At 35.9% G+C, this 24,606-nt stretch overlaps 6 protein-coding genes across 6 annotated transcripts in view; 2 read left to right on the forward strand and 4 right to left on the reverse strand.

Moving 5' to 3' along the window:
- Positions 1-2,173: 2,173 nt before the first annotated feature.
- On the reverse strand, positions 2,174-2,628 carry LOC129752984 (kinesin-II 85 kDa subunit-like). Its single transcript, XM_055748775.1, has 2 exons — positions 2,470-2,628; positions 2,174-2,410 (listed from the first exon to the last, which is right to left on the reverse strand). The coding sequence occupies exons 1-2, from the start codon at positions 2,473-2,475 to the stop codon at positions 2,174-2,176; spliced, it is 243 nt and encodes an 80-aa protein (XP_055604750.1). The 5' UTR covers positions 2,476-2,628.
- Positions 2,629-2,736: 108 nt separating this feature from the next.
- Positions 2,737-3,930, forward strand: LOC129757961 (probable 18S rRNA (guanine-N(7))-methyltransferase). The gene is made up of 3 exons (XM_055755373.1): positions 2,737-2,910; positions 2,967-3,377; positions 3,552-3,930. The coding sequence occupies exons 1-3, from the start codon at positions 2,872-2,874 to the stop codon at positions 3,927-3,929; spliced, it is 828 nt and encodes a 275-aa protein (XP_055611348.1). The 5' UTR covers positions 2,737-2,871; the 3' UTR covers position 3,930.
- A 674-nt stretch (positions 3,931-4,604) lies between these two features.
- On the reverse strand, positions 4,605-5,522 carry LOC129757962 (dnaJ homolog subfamily C member 30, mitochondrial). Its single transcript, XM_055755375.1, has one exon. It carries the CDS (start codon positions 5,400-5,402, stop codon positions 4,692-4,694), a length of 711 nt encoding a protein of 236 aa, XP_055611350.1. The 5' UTR covers positions 5,403-5,522; the 3' UTR covers positions 4,605-4,691.
- Positions 5,523-5,827: 305 nt separating this feature from the next.
- On the forward strand, positions 5,828-6,897 carry LOC129757964 (uncharacterized). The gene is made up of 3 exons (XM_055755377.1): positions 5,828-6,068; positions 6,162-6,333; positions 6,395-6,897. The coding sequence occupies exons 1-3, from the start codon at positions 5,955-5,957 to the stop codon at positions 6,772-6,774; spliced, it is 666 nt and encodes a 221-aa protein (XP_055611352.1). The 5' UTR covers positions 5,828-5,954; the 3' UTR covers positions 6,775-6,897.
- Positions 6,898-7,271: 374 nt separating this feature from the next.
- LOC129757963 (uncharacterized protein C9orf85 homolog) lies at positions 7,272-8,157 on the reverse strand. The gene has a single exon (XM_055755376.1). The coding sequence runs from the start codon at positions 8,048-8,050 to the stop codon at positions 7,370-7,372; it is 681 nt and encodes a 226-aa protein (XP_055611351.1). The 5' UTR covers positions 8,051-8,157; the 3' UTR covers positions 7,272-7,369.
- Positions 8,158-16,214: 8,057 nt separating this feature from the next.
- The window catches only part of LOC129757960 (alpha-tocopherol transfer protein-like), a 36,238-nt gene continuing 27,846 nt past the window's right edge, over positions 16,215-24,606 (reverse strand). The window contains exons 3-4 of the mRNA XM_055755372.1: positions 16,821-17,181; positions 16,215-16,748 (exon numbers count right to left, since the gene is read on the reverse strand). Of these exons, the coding sequence (XP_055611347.1) occupies positions 16,509-16,748; positions 16,821-17,181 (601 nt within the window). The 3' untranslated portion in view covers positions 16,215-16,508. The remainder of the gene's footprint in view (positions 16,749-16,820; positions 17,182-24,606) is intronic.

Here is a 24,606-nt window from a genome sequence, read left to right on the forward strand (position 1 = left end):
TTGACCTGGCTGACGATATTGTTTTGCTCGCCCAAACACAACCGGACATGCAGAGCAAACTCGACGACCTCACCGAAAGTTCCAAGGCAGCAGGTCTCAAAGTCAATGTCGGAAAGACCAAGTCAATGGAGATCAACACAGGAAATCCCTCCAGTTTCATGGTAGCTGGGCAACAAGTTGAGAAAGTGGAGTGCTTCCAGTATCTTGGTAGCCAGATAACGCCTGATGGTGGTACCAGGAAAGACATCGAAACCCGGATCAGAAAGGCCCGATTTGCGTTTGCGAGTCTCCGAAACATCTGGCGGTCACGCCAGATCTCTCTACGAACAAAAATCCGAATCTTCAACTCAAACGTCAAATCCGTATTGCTGTACGGGTGCGAAACTTGGTGCACATATGCGGTGACGACGCGAAAACTGCAAGTATTTGTAAACCGCTGTCTGCGGAACATCATCCGCGCTTGGTGGCCTGGCAACTGGATCTCGAATGAGGAACTACATCGCCGGTGTCATCAAAGGGCGCTAGAAATCGAGATTCGGGAACGTAAGTGGAGATGGATTGGGCACACGCTGCGAAAAGATGAAAACGAGATTTGCAGAGAGGCGCTTGACTGGAATCCAGAAGGTCATCGAAGAAGAGGCAGGCCCAGAAACTCGTGGCGGCGAAGCCTAGCCGCTGAAATCCGAACTGTCGACGAGAATCTTGACTGGGACCAGGTGAAGTCGCTGGCTCCGGATCGTCAACAGTGGAGGTCTTTTACCACGGCCCTATGCACCGGAGGATCGGCGCGGGATCATTAAATAAAATAAATAAAAATTTTCTCAGGTGGCGAATGATCAACACTTTGGCACAAAGCTGCCACTCCAGGGCCGGTGTTGGAAAATTTAAAAAATAAGTTCTTGGAAATAAATCCAAACATAATTTTAAAATGAAAGAAACAAATTCTTTTTCATTGCTCATTTGTTTCTTTTTTTTTCTCAGGGAACATTGCTCATTATAAACACAGGCAGTAATCAATATTTAATTTAGAATTGAAATATAAATTTGGTACTAAATACAGCCGGTTGTTTTGAAAGAAATTGCTGGCTTCCAGCAATCTGGATTGCTGATTTTCCAGCAATTTGAATTGCTGGAAACCAGCATTAACGTTTGCTGTTTTTTCCAGCAATTTAAATTGCTGGAAATTTTGCTGGAAAGTCAGCGGGACAAAAACCAGCAAAATTTTGCTGGTTTCCAGCAAAAAAAAATTTGCTGTGTAGAAATATTACAAACCAGCTTGTCAACTTGAATGGGGATTTCTCTTACAAAACTTGTAAGACTCAATTTTTTTTCAGACAATGTTCAGCAACAACACTTTAGTTTTCCGTATGCATGATTGTTTATATGATTTGGTTAAAGAAGGACATTGGTTGGAAGGAATTGACTGCTTCGATTTTTTGGCTCTGAATGCAGTAAAGCATGACGAATCGCAAATGATTGATTTTCGGAACATTGACTCAGGCAGGAGACGGAATAAAAATATTTCAAAGATACTTGTTTTCGAGATATCAATGGCAAAATGGAAATCTCCGCCAAACCCCGTTGCGATCGTAACAACAGCAACAGAAGGCCACCACCGGACCCCAATGGAAACTGTTTTCGAATACGACCCTTTTGTTATCCTTTTCCCCTTCCTTAGTAAATTTTTCTAACCGTTGAGTTGCCGCGACTATTACGGCCCCCTCCCCTACTAACCTATATAATTAAATGTTAAATTAACATTGATAAAGATATCAATGTTGTCCGGCCATAGACAAGGTCTCCCTACCCCGGTGTACCTTTAACTTTTTTTGCCGAAAAGTTGCTGAGCAGAATTTTTCAATAATACCAAAAAATTTTTCATAGAAAATAATAAATAAAAAATGTGTTTCTCTGATTCAAATTGAGAGAATTTTCAAAACATTTTCGAGGTAAGAGATACTTTGAATCGGGTCTCCAAAATAATTATCTCTCAGAATTTAATAATAAAAATGAACCACCCTAAAATTGCTCCGACATTAGGATGAATATTCGAAAATTTGTATTGAATATAAATACCTATAATCATAATAATTTTTAAATAATTTGTAAGTTTTTCAAAAAATAATTACCGTTTGCTTCTAATTTACGTATGTCATAACTTCTTAAAACTAAACTAATATATGCACGTTTCACTAACCTGAGTCGATTCTTCTCCAAACACATTATCGAAGTAGTAAACTTTAGGTGGTTCACTTGGGCTGGCGTTGGGCTTAAAAACCGTGATGGACCGATTGCACTTATCTGCCTTGATAATATTCTGTGATCCAGAATCGATTTCATTTTTATCCATCGGACGCACTCGCACGACGACACGAACATTTTCGATCTCTCCCTCTGACTTTGTTTCCTCCTAAAATAATAAGGTTTGAGCTATTATGGGTTCATTTTACGATAATTTACAACAATTACCGGCATTTTGAATAACTTTAAGATGAATTTAGTTGGGTTTAACGCGAAAATCTAAACATTTATCACCAGACGAATCCTAAACTCGACACAGAGCAAACAAATTCAGATCTGAAAATTCGATCCGTTTTGCAACTTTTCTTTTATTTGTTTTGACAACCATTGCGCCAAGTTAGCCCGTTGGGTGACGGTGGGTGGTCAGGAGTTCTCAAGCTAGCATATACTTGGAAAGTTTAACCAACATTGGGGTTTCTTTCACAACCGTGTAGTTTGTTCCAAATTGAAACAAACTTGCTGTCGTTGCTGTCCCATGTGCTCAGCTCAAAAGTTGATTTTGCTGCAAAACTAAAAATTATCTATTTTGCTTTTTTAAAAGACCGAAATCGTGAAAAGTAACATTTAACTATGGCACGGCGGCCGGAGCATTTGGCTCCACCGGAAATCGTAAGTTCAATGGATCACTATAATGTTGAATTATTGAAAATATTGTTTGTTTACAGTTCTACAACGAAGAAGAAGCTCGAAAGTATACGAACAACACCCGTATCATCGATATTCAGGTAGAAATGTGTGAACGAGCCATCGAGTTGCTGGTCTTGCCGGAAGATGAAAACCATCTTATTCTGGACATTGGCTGTGGTTCCGGTCTGTCGGGTGAGGTGTTGGAAGAGCAAGGTCATGCCTGGATTGGTGTGGATATATCTAAAGCGATGTTGGATGTTGCGTTGGAACGGGAAGTCGAAGGTGACTTAATACTTGGCGATATGGGTCAGGGAATGCCGTTCAAAGCTGGCACCTTCGATGGCGCCGTTTCGATATCAGCCCTGCAGTGGCTCTGCAACGCAGACAAAAAATCACACGTGCCCTCCAAACGGTTGTACCAGTTTTTCAGCACACTATTTTCGTGTTTGGTAAGTAAAAATCGCTAGGTACACGTTTTAAAATTCCTACAAGTTTCTGGTTCGGAAAAGATATTAACGCTAAGGTTTAAGGTTCAAAAATTAAACTAGCGGTCTTCCAGACTTAAAAAATATGAGGTTCATGAAACGTTAAAAAACATTTAATTTTATCATTATTTTTCACAGACTCGTAACGCCAGAGCTGTGTTTCAGTTTTACCCGGAAAACTCTGAACAAATTGAACTAGTTACAAGCCAAGCAATGAAGGCTGGTTTCTATGGAGGTCTTGTAGTGGATTATCCGAATTCATCCAAGGCCAAAAAATATTTCCTAGTGCTGATGACCGGAGGTGTAGCCAAGCTTCCAACAGCACTGGGCACTGAAGAGAGCTCGGACCAAGTTAGTTACAGTCGGAAGCGAGATTTTGCCAAAAATGCTCGAGGAAAACCGCTGAAGAAATCTCGTGAATGGGTTCTGCAGAAAAAGGAACGCCGAAGGCAGCAAGGAAACGACACCCGTAAAGATTCTAGGTACACGGCGAGGAAACGTAGCGGAAGATTCTAAGGTTTGTACATATAACCTGTTTTATATATCTTCATACTTATTTTGAAACGGTTGTTAATATTTATTTATCCGAAGGCATGTCACCGAATTGTTTTTAAACTTTTATGGAATGAAAACAAGCTTCAGCTATGAAGTATATGCTATGACCGAGCCCTATTCTGCGCATTTTCTCACTTAACATTTTTTTTAATATAGTGGGTAGAAATTATTATAAATAATGTTTGAGAATACATTCGTTCAGTTTATTTTTAAATTATTTTGAATTTGCATTCATTGATATATTACAGTGCGCAGAATACGTGCTTGTAGCGTTATCTACATTTGATTCTCAACTTGTTTTTTGTATTGACATTATTATTGAAAGTCACCATTAAGCTTTATGACCCAATGGTATTTTTTTAAACTGATACAAACAAAACCACGTTTGCGTATTTTTTAATGTGGAAATTTTTCACGCAGTGTAATTTTTCCCTAACATTTCCTGAAGTACTGTTAAAAATGTTTGTATTTTAATACCTACTTCTTTTTTGCGGCGGTTTATAGTTTGTTTATGCATTTCATCAGTAAGTAGTCAAAAAAATGTTGTTTTGCTACCTTATCGATTATTTTTTAGACAAACCTCACATGATCGTTCTTTGGAAGTTTTGAATGCTTCATAATGAAATACAGTACGAGTTTAGAATCGGATTCAATTTGTTCAGTGTTATATATTTACATCAATTTAGGATACACCTTAACAGTTACTAACAACAAACTTGATAACTAGTCCTTTTTCTGCGGCTCTTTGGCCACCACTTTCGGTTGATCGTAGGACCTTTCATGCATAAATATAAAAAAGTACAACATTGCAAGACCCGCCACAGCATATACCACGTACCCTTGAGTAGTAGTCGTGTTGATTATGCTATCTCTTTCCTGTCTTTCTCGGAATTTTTGTTCCGCTTTCTGTCTCCGTTCGAAATTACTACCGTAATGATTCCGAGCCCATTCATCGAAATCGTAAATCGGCGTTCGCCCGGATGCATCCGGAACGTGCGTTCGAGTCATTCGTTTTTTATAGAACCGTGTTTGAGCGTCGTCCTCTTCCGGCTCTTTTGATACCGCTGAAGGTTGACTATACTGTCGCCCCGCGGTGTGTAAGATTCCTTTGTCGTATAACTTCCTCAGGCGGTAGTTTCCCAAAACTTCATAGGCCTCGGTAATGGCTCGAAATTTTTCTGCCGCACTTTCGCTTCCTTCGTTTCTGTCTGGATGGTACAGCTTCGAGAGTTTGTAGTATGCCTGTTTGATATCGTTCTGGGTTGAATTTGGAGTTATGCCAAGGGCATCGTAATGTGAGCTTTGTAGAATTTTGTAGATGCTGATACACCGTTGAATTATGGGATAGGCCGTGCCCAAGCTCAGGCACGTGTCGGCATGTTGTGCCAGTTTCAGTATAGAGCAGATACCGGATACCGTTTTTAGAGTATTCATGTTAGATACCGACGATATATTTAAAATAATTTAGAAACTGCTACGAATATTACACATCCTGTCCGTAAAATATCAAAACAATCTCGGGAAACGAAGGTAAACAAACGTTATATCAGGTTTATATAATTTGACATGTAGAAAAATGCACGGTTAACATAAAGAAATCATTTATTTGTTATGCGTGTATCTTTTTAAACTTTGTTAGTTCCTAAATTTTCTTAATGGCTTGATCTGGCTTAGTTTTTAGGTGCATTTTAATTTTATGTTTATTTAAATACACATGCCTTAATGAATCATTTCTTATTAAATATTTGCTGCTTATGAATTTGCTGCTAATAAAAATTTACGCAGGTTCGTAGAGTACGTTCTTTTGCGCCACCTTAGTAAAAGTGTAATATACCTTGGGTTTAGCGCTCAGAGAGAAAACTGTCAATTTTGTGAGCAAAAAGTTTAATTTGTTGTGAATTGTGTTTTCTAGTTAATGGAGATCTGAAAAAAAGTTGATTGTTGATTGATTTTACAAATACTTCGTGATACCTAAAGTGGAAGAAAATGTATCAGCAATATTTGTATCAGACTTTTCAAAAGTTACCAAATCTTAGCGCGGATGAATTGAAGGATCTGCTAAACGACGATGCTAAACTGGATGAACGAGTTAATCAAGCTGTAAGTTTGTTATTGGTTTTTCATTATTCTATTTCTCGCCTGACTCATCTTTTGGTTCTCATCATTTTAACAAACATGATCAATCATAATTAGGTCGAAACTTTAGAAGCTGAAAAAGATTCTGTGCTGAACAACAATCGAAGCCGAGCCGAGGGTAATCTCGAAAAAGAACCTCAATTGATTGAATTACGATCCCGAGTGAATGACCTTTCCGAGCAAGGAAAAGTCCTGGCCAATGCTGTGAAGGAGAAGTCAGAAGCACTAAGTATGAGAGTGAATATATCTAAGTAAAAATTTTGAATTGTTCGTAATATAATCTATTTTAGAATCCAAATCCAATGGAACTAATCCAGACACTGTTCTGGCCTTGCTCCAGACAGCAGCTGCAGAAAGCGAAGAAGAATCGGAACAGATTGTCAAACAATTTCTCGATAATGAGATTTCCATCGACGTTTATCTAGATCAATTTATGACCTCACGGAAAACGATGCACAGTCGAAAACTGAAGGCAGAAAAGATGACCGAACTAGTTCGTAATGGCATAAATCAACAACGATCGATGCAGCCTCCTCTGCACGGTTTACCTGCTCCAGGAATGGCTCCGTATCCTCCTTCAAGTGGTTTCTACCCATCATCAGGTGTTCCCTATCCAATAGGACCGGTGTCGATGCCTATGCCGGGGATGTTCAGACCACCTCCGTATTGATGACCAGAAGATGGAAGCATGACGGTTTATTCCAGCCATTATTATTTTGGAATCCAAGTGCACATACATCTGTTGTTTGTTCAACTAACTGTAATTATTAAAGAGATTAAAGCTTGAAGTTCATATGCATGTCGCATCTTGTTTATTTGAAAAATGTTGTTGCTTTTAGCAGCAAACAGTATTCTAAACCAATAAGGTTCATAATGAGTAATACAGTGTGTCACAAAATTTTTAAGGTCTGGCATCGTGTTTGCATCTAGAGCGGAAAATTGGATTCCAAAAAATTCAATCGAATTTGCGTTTTGGAACTTGCAACACGTAGTTGCTATTGGATTGATCGAAATCTATTTATTGCTTTGAAAATTTCAAAGCAAAATAGTGCTTTTGAGAAAGTATATCCAAGTTCAATTGTGTAAGTTTAAATTTTGACAAATTGTACGACTTAATTAACGATTTCTCAATTGATGAATATTCGCCAAAACGGTAGGATAAACAAGTTTTATTTATTAATAGATTGAAAATGAATAGTAGATAAATTCACTGAAGTTTGAATAAGTGCAAAGTGCAACCATACCATTGCTTTAAGCTCAGAAAATTAAGTCGGTAGACTATCATCGCTGAAATCATCATAATCTTCGCCGTCGTCATCGGTGAACAGATCATCTCCTTCATCGTCTTCGTTGTTCGCTAATTTAAGCTGCTCGAACTTTTCCATCAGTTCCTCGCGAGTCCTGGGCGTATAGTCAATCTTATTCCTGGCCTTAACCGTTACTCCTTCATTTTCATAATCTGAATCTTCCTGTGCCTCGGAGTTCTTTTCGTTTTTCTTACCCTTGTTCATGTAACGCAAAAATGTTCTTCGTTTGCGCTCTGGAAGTGACTTGATAAGCTGGTCCATTTCTACCTTCAGCTTTTGCTTTTCCGCGTCGGTTGGATCCGGAGGAATGATATTAACTTCGTCGGCTGCCTTCAGGCACTTGGCGCAGCATTTACTGCTCAAAGCACAATCTCGGCACAACACATGATAGGCCCGTTTGACCTTACGCTCGTTACACTTGTTGCATGTTTTCGGTTGAGTTAGCGGTTTGTACTTCCGATATTTGATTTTCCATTCGATCTGTTCCTTGCAACGTTCGCAAACTTCACATACGTTCAAATTATTGATCAGTTTGATCAAAGGAGTATGCTTGTCATGCAAGTCATTTTTGAAGGCAAAGGTATTCTGGTGCTTTTGAGCCCTAGTTCGCTTACCGTGGTCACCACGCTTCGAACTCATATTTTAATAAATGATACAAATTCTTGTAAGCTAAGTAATTTCTCGTTCAGTTGTTAAGTTCACGTGTTTTACTTCAAAACAAAATGTTGTTTTCGTACATGTATACATACACTTAAAATAATTTACTTTTTTATGAAAAAAAAAATTAGCTGTAAACAAATAAGAGTGTAAAGCTAAAGGGCTAACCCGAATCACACACTGAGAAAATGTCGGACACGTCAGCAAGCATCAATGTTTTCCAAAGAGATTACCGCAGATTAAACAGATGGCACACTCTTTTTTTTATAACTATTTGATACGGCTCATACATTAAAGCTTTAAAGATCAATTTTTAAACTGCGACCCAGAGATGGGTCTTGACTCAAACATTCAGTCAGCGAAACTATTTTTTTTTTGTAGAGAAATGAATCCAACCGTGTTAGATGAAATTTCAGGGACTAGATAAGAGAAAATCGATATTGAAAAACATACGAAAAAAATTCGCCTTGTCTCCCGGTAGGACTTGGCTGGATATCCAAATACGGCAAACGCATCATTTCTCATCATAACTGACAACCCGTGCAGGATATGAGAAGGCAATGCAAATCTTGCCGTGCTTAAAAATATCCAAACTTGATTCCAACTACCGTAAGATGAAATGATGGGAATAGAAATAGACCAAGAAAAATGATTATGATCACATGGGAGAACTATTCCCTTCATTCCGATAGACATCGACACTCAACCACACTCAGAAAAATAATATTATGTATGCCATAAGATTCTCTTATGAAGTGGCGCCATAAGAAAAATTAATGAAATTCATAAGATTGTCTTATGACGCGAATGAATTCTGAAGATGAACGCCTACACTCAGAAAAATACTCTTATATATGCCATAAGATTCTCTTATGAAGTGGCGCCATAAGAAAATTTAATGAAATTCATAAGATTGTCTTATGACGCGAATGAATTCTGAAATGAACACCTACTCCAATAAGAAATTTTCGCTTTTCATAAGAGGGTCTCATGGAAACAGGAAATGTCATGTTTGGTGAAAATAATTCAAGAAATTTGATGTTTAAAACTTTAATTTTATTATTCGGCCGACTTATTTCAAATTATATCACTATCAGCAGCACATCACACTCGGTACCAATAAAGTTATTCGGTAGCAACCGGTCCATTAATAAAATTATTTTAGACGTGTAGGATACAGATGAGACAGAACAGTCAAAAAGTTCAATGATTCTGAACATGCAGAATCAAGTGACGGACAAGTAAAATGAGATAATCGGAAAAACGGACTACTTCGATTGTAGACCATTTTCCGCGAAATGCACAAACAAATTGCCTATAAAAAGAACGGCACCTAAACGTAAAGGTGATTCTTGATTCGGATTTTGTAGTGCAAGCATCACTAGCCAAGAGAACCCAACAAACATTTTTCGCTGAACAACCGCTGAAACACTATTTCGTTATAATTTTAAATCAGCTATCTTGCTGAAAGAAGGCAACCAAAATTCAGGGAGAAGCTGCTGTTCAGCTCTTAAACATCGACATTTGGAGAAATTAATCAGCGAAGTTGCCATGAAACGTCAATTGACGGATCACCAAAAAAAAAAAAACAAAAATAATGATGACCGATGTATGCCCGATGTTTGCCAGCTATTTTTCCCCTCTCTTGTTGTTTTTGCTCCATTGAAACTGGTCTCGAACTCTAAACCTTCGACTTGTTGGTCTCATGCCGCAGAACGCAGAACCAACTATGGATTCTGTGGAGCATAAGAAAAGTGTCGTTCTTAAGCGACCGAAATATATCCCAACCAAGGTCAATTTCACATGAAGAAATTGAAATTGAAATGCTTCGCAAATGAAAAGAAGCTTTCCCGGGGGTCATTTTATCAAGCAAAATGAGAAACTACGAATAATTAGACGATTAAAAAAATTCTTATTTCGATACATTCGCTATCATGCATTGGTTGATCAATGACAACAACAGAAATTTTGATATAGCTGAAAGTCGCTGTCGAAGTTACCCTTGTACAGCTGACGCCTGTCAAATTTGAATGGTGTCAAAAATGGTTGGACAAAGGCTGAACGAGTTATTCTTCAACCAATTTTCCCCTACTTTCTATTGGCTGAAATAAAACTTCCTTACATGCTGAAACAGCGCTGAAGTATTTCGTTCTTCAGCCAGAAAGCTGAAACAGCAATCAGCACCTTAACACAGCATACGATCAGAGAATTGGCGTTTTTAATCAGCAAAAATGTTTGTTGGGAAGACGGCAAAAGAAGGCGAGAAAACTCCTGAGTTTACGACAAGACGGTGGTCAGCATGCTGAAAAGTAAACAAAAAAAGTACTTGAGTAAATAAATGTTTTCAACGTTCACAAAAAATGATTTCCTACTCAAACTTACCATTTAGAAGATCGAAATCACATTTAACTATTACAAAAACTTCTAACTCCAGAACTAGTGAGTCCTTTGTATGACGATGAAAAACAGACTAATGGAGTGAATGTGTTCATTATTTTTCACAATGCCGCTTCTTGTGTTTTTCATAAGAACTTCTTATGAAAATAGAAAGAATTTCATAAGACTCTTATGAAAACCAATTTTGCACTCTAAAAAGCGGTTCATAAGACGGTTCTTCTAAAAATTATAATAAGAATTTGCCTGAGTGTACTTCAATGAGAGGTTAACAATTGTTGCTTTTCATAAGAGATTCTTATGGAAACAGTAAATCACTTTCTAATAAGAAAAATTCTCGATATTTCATGCTGAAAACATTCACTTTATTGTTTGCAAAATTTGTTCAAAATCAAATTCTTCATGGTCACCATCAGCAGCGCATCAACAGAAGCTCCATCAATGTTTTTTTTTGCCGCATCTTAATCTTCGACCTTTCGTTTTTTGCCGATCAGCTTGCTGAAAAGTAAACAAATAATGTATTTTAGTTTACTAATATATTCAACGTTCACACCAAAAACATCAAATCGAACTTACCATTCCGGAGATAACAATAACATTTAACATTGAAGGAAAACTATAATAACTATAAACTGGCGATTGTTTCGTACTGTTAGATGATGAAAAAAAACTGATGCTATGAATGAATGTGTTCATCATTTTTTCACAATGCCGTTTCTTCTATTTTTCATGAGAACATCGTATGAAAATTGAAAGAATTTCATAAGACTCTTATGAAAAATTAGTTTGGACGCAAAAAAGTGGTTCATAAGATGTATCTTATTTTCAATAAATTTGTTTAACGACTGGTTGATTTTCGTAGATTTTTCGATTGGCATTTTCAGTCAAAAATAATATAGATCAAAAACAATACGTTTACATATTATCCGACGTTTCGGCCTTTGGTCTTGGCCTTCTTCAAAGGAGAATCTACAATTTTATTTTATTTTTGTGAAAATTAATTAATATCTAATAAACTATTTTTATAAATGGGCGTTGCACTTACTAGGTATTGTACTGTAGATCTGGCTATGGGTGTGGGACTAGATGGGAGCTTTTGCTACGATGGTTCTGTTGTCGGTAAACTATGTGTTATGATTTTTAGGAGCGTAGAGATAAATATTGTGACTTACGGTTTTTTGCGAAATGGGGTTTTACACATTTTAATTAGTGTTTCACTTGTAATAGCTGTCTACTATTTTTATAGGCCTACTCTTAACTGTTTTGTTGTTTTTGTTTTTGGAATTGTTTACGTTTGGAATGTTTTGGTATTGGTGAAATATATGGTTGGAAATGGAGTAAAGATATTGGTTTGTGTTTTGGATGATAATATTATACTGTGTGTGTTGAATATGTGTTTACAATATTTATCTCTACGCTCCTAAAAAGACAAGGCGAATTTTTTTCGCATGTTTTTCAACATCGATTTTCTCTTATCTAGTCCCTGAAATTTCATCTAACACAGTTAGTTTGTTTGTTTAGTTGTTTTATTTGGGATTTTAAGCCTCTTGGGTTTATTCATCCCATACACAGTTGGATTCATTTCTCAACAAAAAAAGCTTGAAAGATCTTTTTTTTTATTTATTGACAAAGATGTTAAAATCGCGAGTCTACATACACGCCATTCTTTGTAGAACTATTTTATTTCGTTAAGCGGGAGACACTACAATTTCATATGGTCTGGCAAAGAGAATGACGGGAGCCAATCGAACTGTCATTCGCGGGAGCCAATCGAGCAAACTTTCTAAATATTGGAAAATCATGGATAAAGTATTGTGATTCACAAAGCTTTCCTGGCTTTGTGATAACATTAACAAGAGTTATTTATCATAATTTTCATTTGTTTTTCACCTATACTGCCCCTACTCGCATAACGGTCCCATATGAATTTTCGTCATTTTTCATCTAACCTGACAGTTCGTCATTTTGAACATAGGGCTTCAATATAAAACAATAAAAAAGAGATTTTGTTCCAGAAATTTCGAGAAGTATATCAACTCGTGGCTGTCCCATATGAAATATACCGGCAAAACAGTCCCATATGTTAAAAAAAACCACGGATTTAGTTACTTTTCAATGTTTCTTTCGACGAAATAGTCTTTGATTTATTGCTTGGAATCATTTAATAAAGATTCAATTCTCTTGATGTCGAATTATGCACACTAGTTTTCGAAGGCAGACCAGTAAGAAGAAAGGAATCTCTTCCTCAGCGAAAAACTATCAGATGCAATCAAAATCGTAAAAAGATTGAACTCACATTGAAGAATTCACGATATTTTTCCAAAATTAGGTTTGTTTTTCTGATAACTGCGTTTAGAAGTTCAAAAAAGATCAAACTTAAGTCTTAGAAAGTAGCTTGGTGAGCAAAACATATTCTGTATGGGAATGTTATGACTTATGCGAGTAGATTAAATTTTGAAAAAAAATCTCAAATATGCTCGCATAACAGTCCCATAACGAATAAAAATGGTGCTCCCGACCTTATCAATGTCCCAATTTCGAAAATTTCAGGTCGAACGATTTGTTATGACAACCTTGAACACATGTTTCATGCAAAAGAACTAATGACGTATAAAATTTCACCAAAACTTGAGCCAAATGAGTGCTTCCCTTAATATGCGCATATAGCCCGGCTCTCCCCTATATGGTGCAAGAATAGAAATAAATAATTTTATTTATTATAATAGCATCCCTGTTCAAGTCAAGTCCGAATTACACGCTACTCACAAGTTAGACGAATTTCTCGACTAAGTGCTTCCATTTTGTCCGCTAGAGGATGCTGATTAGAGTGTCTTACCCGGGAATTAGAAAAATTCGGGAATTCCCGATACCCGGGAAACGCTTTAAAAATCCCGGGAATTCCCGAAGCCAGTAAAATGTTCTAAATTACTACAAATTTACACGATCTAAATTGGAAAAATGAATCATATTGAGCAAGGAAAATGATAGTTCAACCACTGACCATACTGACTGGACAGTCGATTTCGTTTATTGGATAATTTTTCCAACAGTACGCAATATCGATTCCAGAGTGCACATTGATCGGTTTGAGAAATGCTATCCCAGTTAGAAAGTGCCACAGAACTTAAAAAAAAGGCAATTTCTACGATAAAATCGGGCTAAACAGGCGCTTATTTCCGTCGGTTTTGCAAACCTTCAAAATTTGAAAAAAAAAAAAAAATAGCCTGAAAATGGTTGAATTTGTGTTCTAAGTGTCATGTCAGTGTGATCTGTGACCTTGATGGCTTAGTCTTAAATTTTTTTTTCTTAAATTTGGTTAACATAAGGAATTTGATAAAAAACATGTATTTCCTATCGAAAACTTAGTGAAATAGTGAAAAACGCCAAAGAATCTATAAAACCAAAAATGAAACGCTACGGAAAGAATCTAAATGTTCTATTCTCATCATTTAGAACTTCCGTTTCGGATACTGTTAACAGTAGCAAAATCATCAGCAAAGAAATGACATATTGTTGAACAAATGGATAGTTATCTGAAAACTTACGATGTTCGATAAATAACAGTCTAGCAAACTAACTATCGATAATGAGAAATCTTTCTCCATTATTTCAAATTTTTGCAGCTAGAATCAGACCAATTTTTCGGTTAAAGTACTTTTTTTTGGGTCTTTGGTTTGCTTATTGAATTTTTGACGCATTGAAAAAGTTTGAAATATTTTGCAATACTAGGAACTACCTTAAATTTAACAATACCATATTGATAAAGATTCTTACGCAATTGAAATCTTCATTTTAATTTTTTCCCGGGATCCCGGGAGTTCTCGGGAAACGGATCGTCAGATTTCCCGATTCCCGGGAACGCTAAAATGGCCGGGAAATGGACACTCTAATGCTGATGGTGTCGCCTTCTAATTGTATGAAGAAAATAAGTGTGGTCACAGTGTGTGGTGTGGTGAATATTGGTTTCAATTATATTTGATAGAATGCTCGAATGGCTCCGCGCGAATGACAGTTTGATTGGCTCCAGTCATTTCTTTGCTAGACTATTTGAAATTATAGTGTCTATAACTTTAATTAATAAGATACAAAGTTACGGTCTTCACATACAAACTTAAAAGTACAACTTTTACTCCTGTAAACGTTACTTAAAAACTCTGCAAAAAATCATGGATGAGTTTTGAATCAAAACGAAGCTTTTTAGACCCCAGAGTTTGAAAAATTAAAAAATTACCACAAATCGACTCAGTCTAATACCACATACGTTTTTCGAAATCTTCAAACTTGAACAAAATTATAATAATAAAAAGTTAATAGAATAGCCGTCAAGAATTCTGTGTTTAGTGTTTTTAAATCTAAAGATGCCAAAATGTCACCAATTACGTCAATTCACGTTTCAAAAATTTTCTACTGTTACTGGAATAGTTTTGGCGTTTGATTCATCAAAAAGTACTGTTTTACATCACTTTTTTACATTTTTTGTGGCCATGATCTTAAGAAATTAAAAAAAAAATATTTCCATACGTGCAACATATACACTGCCGGCCAAAAGTTTGGGATCACCCGCTAAAAACATGCAAATTTTTATCGTTCATATCTCAGCCGTTTTAGGACATATTGCAAATCTTCTAATCTCATTTGAAAGATAATGAGCAATAGCTATTTCGGAGGTATTTTGCCTAGAAATAATGTTTTAGTTTAAGTACCTTAAACTTAGCCTAAAGTTAGAATATTTTCAAAAAATCGCACTCAGTATTCAAAGCCGATCATCTCGGGATAGGGTGGACCAAATTTCAAGATTTGAGTTGCATTAACATCAAATATATGTTTGTTGGAATCCTTATTCTATACTTCTCAAAACACAACAAAAAAATGTTGTGCAAAAATTCAAGAATGTATTTTTAAATAATAAAATAGACACTTAAGTTGTCGTCCAAAAGTTTGGGATCACCCCTTAGTATCATTTAGCCTATCATTCTTGTAAAAAATCGCTAATTTATCTCATTCATATCTTTCTCATACAACATCGTATTGCAGATCCGAAGGGAATTTTTTTCAAGCACTTCATAACTGACTTAACAGCCTTTTTCCCGAAGCATGTTTATTTTTTTATTTTTTAGGACTTTGAATAATTTCAAAATAAATTATTAAATATTGTTTGAAAACATATTTGAGTCACGTTAAAAGCTTTTCTATAACTATAAATTTTATAAAAATCGGTTTAGAAACAAGAGAGTTTTAGTGGAAAAGTGCTAGGGGTGATTTGACCCCCGGCGGTCAGGTATACAAAGGTAGGTATACAAAGTGTCGGTGTCGGTGTGTTTATCGTTAAACCAATTCAAGTCCGTTGATAGTAAAAATTTCAAACTTAGACAACATTTCACTTTATTTTATCATATAAAATGTGTTCTCTAACTAGAGAGCTCATCAAACTCTCTAGTTTAGATACAACTTTTAAAACTAGATTGCCATGAGCTAGTATGGTCAAGCGGCTTGAGGTTTTTACTTCTAACCTGAAGGGCAGTGAATCTCGAGGCTGATTTTGGTTTCGAAAGTAAGTAAACTACGAAAATACCTGTAATTATGTAAATATTAAAATCAAAAGAAAAATTTATGATAGACCCGACAATCTAGCAGCCTGTCGTCTGGTTGTCAGAGCGATTTGTCAACCGGCTTTTTTGGGTTGCGTAGGGAGTTTTTTGATATTCTCTTAAGGGCTGTATAGCATTCTCTTCAGCCAATGAAACCAACTTCAAAGTATTTCAAGGTTTTCTATTTATTTGTTTTCGTTTGGTTAAAAATACTTGTAAGCCCAATTCCCTCCCTTTGTTTTATTTCCTCTTAAACACGTACTGAAGATAAAAAAAATATCACATTACTAGTGTTGTTCGGTAGCAACACATGATTCTCTCAATTAACATTAAAAACCATCGGCACCGGATGAATATTGCTTGCCTCAAGTAGGGATCTGCATACCTAATTACAGTAATAACCTAACTTGGAATCCAGCTAGTAGATATTATTGAAAAAAAGTCACAAATAAAATATGCTAATCTATGTCGAGAGATTTAATTTTTTCCCGTGTTTCGTCTATCAAATTGGATTTTCCAGTCCGCACCCGTTCCTCTGCGATGAAGAAAGGTTGCATTTGCTCAAACTTCTTAATGTGGTCCTGGTGCAGTTCTGCTACCGATTTCAGCTCCCCGCCATAATCCGACGGAAGGCAACTGCGAGGAATCCACTCGTCGTACAGCTTATCTAGATTGGCATTTACGGGGTGTAGGAAAAGCTGCAAAAAAGTGTTTACAATTAGACTTTATTGTTTTCCCTTTACTTGCTGGTGTCGGGACAGCATAGCTACCATATTGAGAATTTCGGCACGGAGAAACGGTTTGATAAGGTACAGGACTTTATCGAAGAAAGAGACGGCATTCAACACGTGGATGGCTTTCAGTTTGGCGGGCAATGCATCTTGGAGGTAATGGAAGAAATTTCGTAAGGTTGTCATGTTGACCCGTAGTAGATGTGTTAATCCGACGTTGCTCATGTCGAATAGGCATATCAATCCTGGACGAGGTCCCTGGGTGTAAAGACAAGAATCTAGCAGCATGAAGTATGTTTTGACAGCGTCATTGAAGTTGTAGTTCGATGCTTTCGGGCTGCTTAATCTGTGATAAATCACCGAGTACCCGGCAGGAGTTGGAGGTAACGGAAAATAATCTCTGAAATATGAATAACATTATAAGAACACATTCACGCTTTATAATTCCTTATCATGTATTGTATCTGCAATTTATGCAATCACTGAAGCATAATATAAATTTTGTATTAACTAACCTACATTTAACCTCTTCAAATAACGGTGCCTTCGATTTTTGAATAAATAAATGATTTTGAACCCCAGGTTTTTGTCCACCCAAAAATGAAATTGAGTATTGTATCATCTTTCCGTGGGCATGGTAAGAGGCTCATTTATATCACTCTGATATAAATGGGTATGCCTTGTCGCGCAAGATCTTAAAATATCGAATAGTGTAAATATCACACCAGATCTTGCGAGCACGAACGGATCACTGATGAACACCAGTGAAACGGAACCTACGTGTTGGCCCCACGGCTTTAAACTAACGTCTTACCAGTGTTCAATATGGTCCGATCAGTATTGATTGTTTGACCTGATATAATTATTCATACAATTTGTTTAATAAAGTTTTATATTTCAGGTCCTTGTTTAAGAAGTCCAGATGTGTCCCCGTATCCTAGGCTTCAAGGAGTCACGGATTAATAACTCTCATAACTAATAATAAGGTAGTAGTATTCGCGTCCCCAATGCTCTAGTAAGTGTGCATTTGCGGTTTATGAATTTCGAAGGCTTATTCTTAAATCAAGCATTTTACAAGAACTAGAGGCTCATTGGATCAGAATGCTTTTTGGACAGTTTCCTGTTAACAATAATTCTTTCTCATTTCTTTTTGCTAGATTTGCCTAATGTTCGGTTAGGTTTGAAATTCAATTAAGGAAGTCAAAGAAAGATGGTACGATTTGGAAAAACAATAATAAAAGATAGTCCAGGAAAATAATATCGGGAATCAAAAATAGGAATGTAATTTATTTCAACTGAAACAGATTGAGGAAAGTTGCTCTGAGAAGTTGCTCAAAGTTAGCGATGAGGCTTTAGAAGAACAGCATTGTCATTAGTAGTATAGTCCTGTTCGGTTATTAATCAGTTTATTTTTTATTCTTTGTGTAACGTAGAATTTTTACAAGTGCTGCCAGTGATAAACACCTTTCAATGGAGATTCGGTTTTATGGTATCCAAGTTGTTAATGTAATTACATATTTGGAAATATCTTTTATTAGCCAATCTATGCTAATCTCAAGCGAAAACAATCATAGGCTCAAAGTTCTTGAATCGAGTAAGGTTAGGTGACAGGTAGGGTCCAACACTATTCACTGTGACAACAAACCTCAGCCCTACAGTGGCTACTATTTGTTGCTCACTTCACATGACACAATACTACTCACTGTGAAAACAAAACTCGTCCTTACAAAGGCTACTATTTGTTGCTCACTTCACATGACACAATACTACTCACTGTGAAAACAAAACTCGTCCTTACAAAGGCTACTATTTGTTGCTCACTTCACATGACACAATACTTTCATTGTGACAACAAACCTCAGCCCTACAAAGGCTACTATTTGTTGCTCACTTCAGTTGACACAATAATACTCACTGTGAAAACAAAACTCGGCCTTACAAAGGCTCACTTCACACTACACAATAATACTATCACGACAAACCTCAGCCCTCTAAAGCTACTATTTGTTGCTCACTTCACATGACACAGTGTTACACATTATTCAACCGATATAAAATACCCTCGCTCGCAATACAGCTCATTGGCAAGCCCAGCCCTGGTTCGCCAGGGTCTGACTTGTCAGAGAGCAACCGGAGTTTAAATGAGACACATTCTTAATCCGCCCGGTGTATTGCGGTCTCCTCCCAATCCTTCCCATTTCATTTACCTAGCTTTCCCCCGCGGTGAAAAATTTTGGCCTCAAAAGGGCCGTGTGATTTCTCATAAAGCTGCCGCATGAAAAAAAAAAAAAAAAAAAAAAAAAAAAAAAAAAAAAAAAAAAAAAAATTGAGTATTGTATCATCTTTGAGGCCAAGGCAAAAATTAATCCCTCGATCACGGGTTTTCTTCCGAGGCATAGCCTTTTTTGGATTTCCACAATACGAACTGTCGTCAACAAATTGTCAACAGTGGAGGTGTTTTGCCACGGCCCTATGCGCCGGAGAATCGACGCGGGAGCATTAAGATAGTAAGTACAATAAACAAGTTTAATAATTTTCAATAGATAGAAATTCTGGATCTTCTAAATTACACTGACGTTAGACGTGTAATTTTCACATATGAAATCATTGAAATACTATTCGAACCATAAGGTTTATTCTACACCCATAGAAGAGGTTGCAAAAATCCAATGCCTATTTAGCACATCTCTGTGCCGATAATGCGCTGAAATGTGCACTGTGCCGAAGATGATATGTTTGAAAAACCGTAACTGGCATAAGGACTCGGCTCCCAACTAAAATGATGCATGACCACTACATTCAAGCAAAACAAGAAAAACATTTTATGGGATTTCGTTCCTATTGGATAATTCATCCCAGAAACAAGAAAATAAAAACATAAACCACAGCGCCCGTAGGGAGAATCGAACTCAATTCACTAACTAAATGATCTTGTCAAACCGACATCTTAACCAGTGTACTAATTAAGCTTCATGCAGGAAGAGGGATATTTGTCATAGGCATTCTGCCACCGATCAATCACAAAAGAAACGCACGACAGTGGCTTCCCGGCGTTTGGCCTCCTTTCAAGGTATTCATTTGTCTTGCGATGGAAACGGGAAAGGGAACGGGAGTGGAGGAAACGGGAAACCCATTGAATGAGAACTGTGCTTTGCTTACTGCCTGCTATTACATACACACGCTACATATACACAGCTGCTAAAGCCGGGCAGCTTGGCCGGTGCTTGTTTGCCTTTGAATTGAAGGAATATATTCTTGTTGCTTTTGCTACATACACACGCACAGCTTAGCCGTGGTTGTTTGCCGGCGAATTGAATTGGAGGAATGTTTTTTTTTGTTGTTGCTTTTACTGCATACATACGCACAGCTCGGCCGTGGTTGTTTGCCGGGATTGAATTAGAAGGATGTTTTTGTTGTTGCTTTTGCTACATTCACACGCACAGTGCTCGGTTCGCTGGCTGCCTGGTGTTGGCCGGTATTTATTTCCATCCTTCTTCGTCTTGTGATGCGATAGGGAGGGACGTGAAAGCGTTTTTATTTTGTTTCTTTCAGACATAAGCAATTCGGTTAACTTGGGAGATTAATGCCGGTGGGAGCAAATCGAATCAGCACCGATCGCGTTATCTTCTTGTACCAATGATGCTATGTAATTGACTACACGCCATTGGCACAGAGGCTGAATTTTGGGTGTAGAAATTTTGAGAAAAATACAATGTAAAACACATGTAAACACTACATCATTGGGTACCTAGTTTCACTTCATCCATTTCCATCCATGCATTCAAAATTTTTCACAAAAGAAAGTGTTGCATTTTTTAAAAGTATTTTCACTCCTTAGTATTTTGCGGCATAAGTGTCACAAACGGATTTTCTTTGAAAAAATAGTTTTTTTGATCAAAGCTTAAACGATAGGAATATACTTTAGTAATCTACGGCAAGGATGAGCAACCCGCATAATACAGCATAATAAAGACGGGTTGAACGATTATAGATTTTTTTAATCGTCATGACTCAGCGAATTTCTGATTGCATCTGTAATTCTGTGAATCAACCCAAAAAGTTTGTAACGATTACACAGGCGAACACCATTTTTGATGCCTATGTTTCAATAACTGATTTTGTAAGATTTTGGCGTCCCGAATTCATAACATTCCAGAGATTTCGTCTGTTACTTCTAGTTTCGGTGATATGACTGAAAACGGTGAAAACGGTGAAAATTATTAACCCTTCGTTTCATGATTTTTTATTTTTTCTATAAAATCATTTTAACACTAGAAAGACCGCACCAGTCAAAATGACTGGTTGGACACTTTGTTTGTTAAATATCTTTTGCATACTTTGCTTTAAAAATTCGCAAAAAATACGACTTTTCATGAATTTGGAATCTCTACAAAACTGTGTATTTTTTATTTCACTAGCTCTCTTAGTAAGCGAGAAAAATTTCGCCATGGACACTCGGACCGTGACCAGTCAAAATGACTGGTAAAATTCACAACCCTATAACTCAAACAAGATAAAATTTTTTCGCTTGCTTTTGGTTTCATATGCAAGCTACATTCAAGACAATGAGTCCTAGTTAATTTATGGTGGGCAGAAGTTTGTCATTCGTTATGAAATTATTGATTTTCGATGCGAAGTCATTAACATTTGAAGAAAAAGTTCTCGGATTGACCGCTGTGCGGCGCTTCAAGCACTTGACTCTCAATTTTTTTGGTCTGTTTTGTTGCTCAACTATAATCGAACTTTCTGGCAAAATTTGGCGGAATTTCATCACGATTTGTAAAAGTTATGTTAGATTTAATACATGTCCATTCGAGTAATCGAGTAGTTTTAGGTGATAAATATGTTTTATACTAAACTAGAATGAGTAAAATTATTATGAATTGAGTACTTATTTATTCAAATTTGAAGACGTCAGCTATGAAACTGAATAATTAAAATGATATTTCAACATGGGTGGACGATATATTCTTATATGTTGGTTACCCACCATGGGTGCACGGAATCACCGCAGTTTCTGCCCAAGTATGTATTCACTTGCATTCTTAGATTATTAGGCTCGACAAATTTCCAATGCAAGTTCACTTACAGGTATTCCGGCACCCGTGTATATAAATGGCCAGCTGACAACTGATTGAACATTCTTATTATAAGAGGAAACACATCTTACCTGTCGGCAACTTATGGGGTTTGAACCCTAGAGTTTTCTTGCCGATACCGGGACTCGAACCCAGTACACCTGGCATACCTAAACTAGACTCACGCCAGTCTATCTGATAGACCACATCGGCGCTAAGATATTTCAACATGGGTGCACGGAATGGCTGTAAATTCGCCTTGTTAATTATATAGAAATAAATAGTTTTTAACTTGCTTCAGACCACAAAATATTTTTGAGTTAGATATTGTAGGCATTTGAAATGCAATATTAGTCCATCGAAAAACTTTTAAGGAAAAACAAATCAATGTGTACATTTGACAATGTTGATTAATTATTTTTATTTCCACTGTTTTTCGTCGCACGACATAACTTGATGTATATAATTCCTAAAATTCACTCGATCCATGATAACCGTTTTCCAATTTCTTGGATGTTGATCAGATCTTATCAGATAATTATACGAATGCAAAAACCTGTTTTTTAATAATAAATAAATAAATTTATTATTTCAAGATATAATTGAAATATTTCTTTTCCAGGAATGAAAAAAACGGAACTTAAATCATTGTGTCTCAACATGAAAGACATGGTTTCGACTTTGGTTTAGTTAAGATTTGTAATAATGCTTTTTAAAAAATTGCAAAAAGTCCAATATTTGACTAAAACGCGGCGAATCCGTGCACCCATAGTGAAAAACCATGTATATAACACAAATTTTCATTTGAATCTGTAAAAGTCTTTATTCTTTACCTTTAGCATGCAAAAAAAAATAATTTTGGATGAATGGCGGTGAATCCGTGCACCCATGGTAAATTTATCTACTTATAAAGAAAATATGCTTCAAAACCTACAATATCAGGTATAATTTATAGGCATCGGGTTGAAAAATTTCAGAGCGATGGATGCTAGAAAATATCTACTAAAACAAAACTGAAGTGAAACCGTGCACCCATGGTCAATACTCATAGCCATTTAACATGTTTTTATTATAAGATTAATAATGTGTTTTAAGTTTTTGATAATTATTTGACATATTCATTTTATGACATACACGCATTCGTCAACTATGCCAAAATGAGGAGATTCCGGGCACCCATGGTGAAAAAATATTTCCATTTTATAACAAAAATGTTATCGAATAAATAACAAAATAATTTCAAAAGAAAAAAGTTAAAAATATTTTGATAGAAAAATTCCCCCTTTACCAGTCATTTTGACTGGTCACGGTCCGAATAGGTATATTCAATTTGCCGGTCCTTCTAGTGTTAAACAGTTGAAAATGATGAGTACATCAAGAAAAAAAATTAAAATAAAATACGATTTTTCCATTTTTCCATACATTAATTGTTGCAAATTTGTTACACTATGAAACGAATGGTTAAATTGATCAGTTTTGGGTACAATTGAACTTTCGTAACTGATAAACCAATAAAACTACATTAAAACCAAAAGCTGATTTTCAATCAACTAACCACCCTTCATTCAATCAAGGACTCAGATATTGCCAAGATGTATAACGCTCTAAAAAATGAATTCTACAATTTATAATTATTCCTAAAAATAAGACATCATCAAAGGAAGTTATTGAATATTGGATATTAAAGATTTAAACTTATTCAACAAATTTGTTGAAAACTGCGAAATTATTTGACTTTTAGATATAAAAATATCAAAGATTCAATTTAGTTTAATTTAACTTTTAAATTTGGTCAAATTTGCCGTTTTTTGCAGGTTTGGAAAAAAAATAACAAAAAGAAAACTTTCAACACTTTTTTCTCAGAATTCAAAATAACTTGCAGTCTTTGGGAAAGTTAATCATTGATTCAATAAGTATTTGTAATTTACATTGTTGTGAAAAAAAGGTCACAAATTGAAAAACTAATATTTTACCTATTTTTTAAAATTATCTCAAGAACTTGAGCTTACGAAAAAACTAATTGAATATTAGGATTCAGCGCCTCTGAATAAGTCAAAATCAGACTGGTCTCACACTTACGATTTGTTTTTGCTGATGAACACGGATGAACACTGTATAATTCAAGTATCACACAAACAATCATAAATATATAGTTTAATTAACTATATTTATAGTTCGATACCTAGATTCAATCATACATTTGTAGTTGAATCTATCATATTTAGAGTTGAATCAACTACACCAGTACAGTTGAATTTATCATATCTTTAGTTAAATGTTAGAGGTCATCAAGAAATGAACAGTTGAATCTATTCTATTTATAGTTGAATAACTAAAATCAATCATACTAAAATTAATCATATTTATAGTTGAATCAATTATACCACTATAATTGGGTCTATCGTATTTATAGTTAAATGTGAGACGTCAACCAGAAATGTATAGTTGAATCTATTATATTGAAGTTGAATACAATTGTATTTGAATCTATCATATTTACAGTTGAATCAATTATACCATTAAGTTGAATCCATTATATTCATAGTTGATTGTGTAAATTCAATAACCAGTTTATAGTTGAGTCTATAACATTTATAGTTGGATGCGAGAAAATCAACTACGCTTTGATGATTGGTATAACCAACCAGCTGAAATAATTAGAACAACTGTAATCTTTTTTCTCCGTGATATTAAGCGTTTCAGTTTTTTCCCGCACTTGTATTTTTATGCTTCTCGCATCATGCAAA

This window comes from Uranotaenia lowii, chromosome 3 (assembly GCF_029784155.1).
Source record: "Uranotaenia lowii strain MFRU-FL chromosome 3, ASM2978415v1, whole genome shotgun sequence".
Classification (NCBI taxonomy): Eukaryota; Metazoa; Arthropoda; class Insecta; order Diptera; family Culicidae; genus Uranotaenia; species Uranotaenia lowii.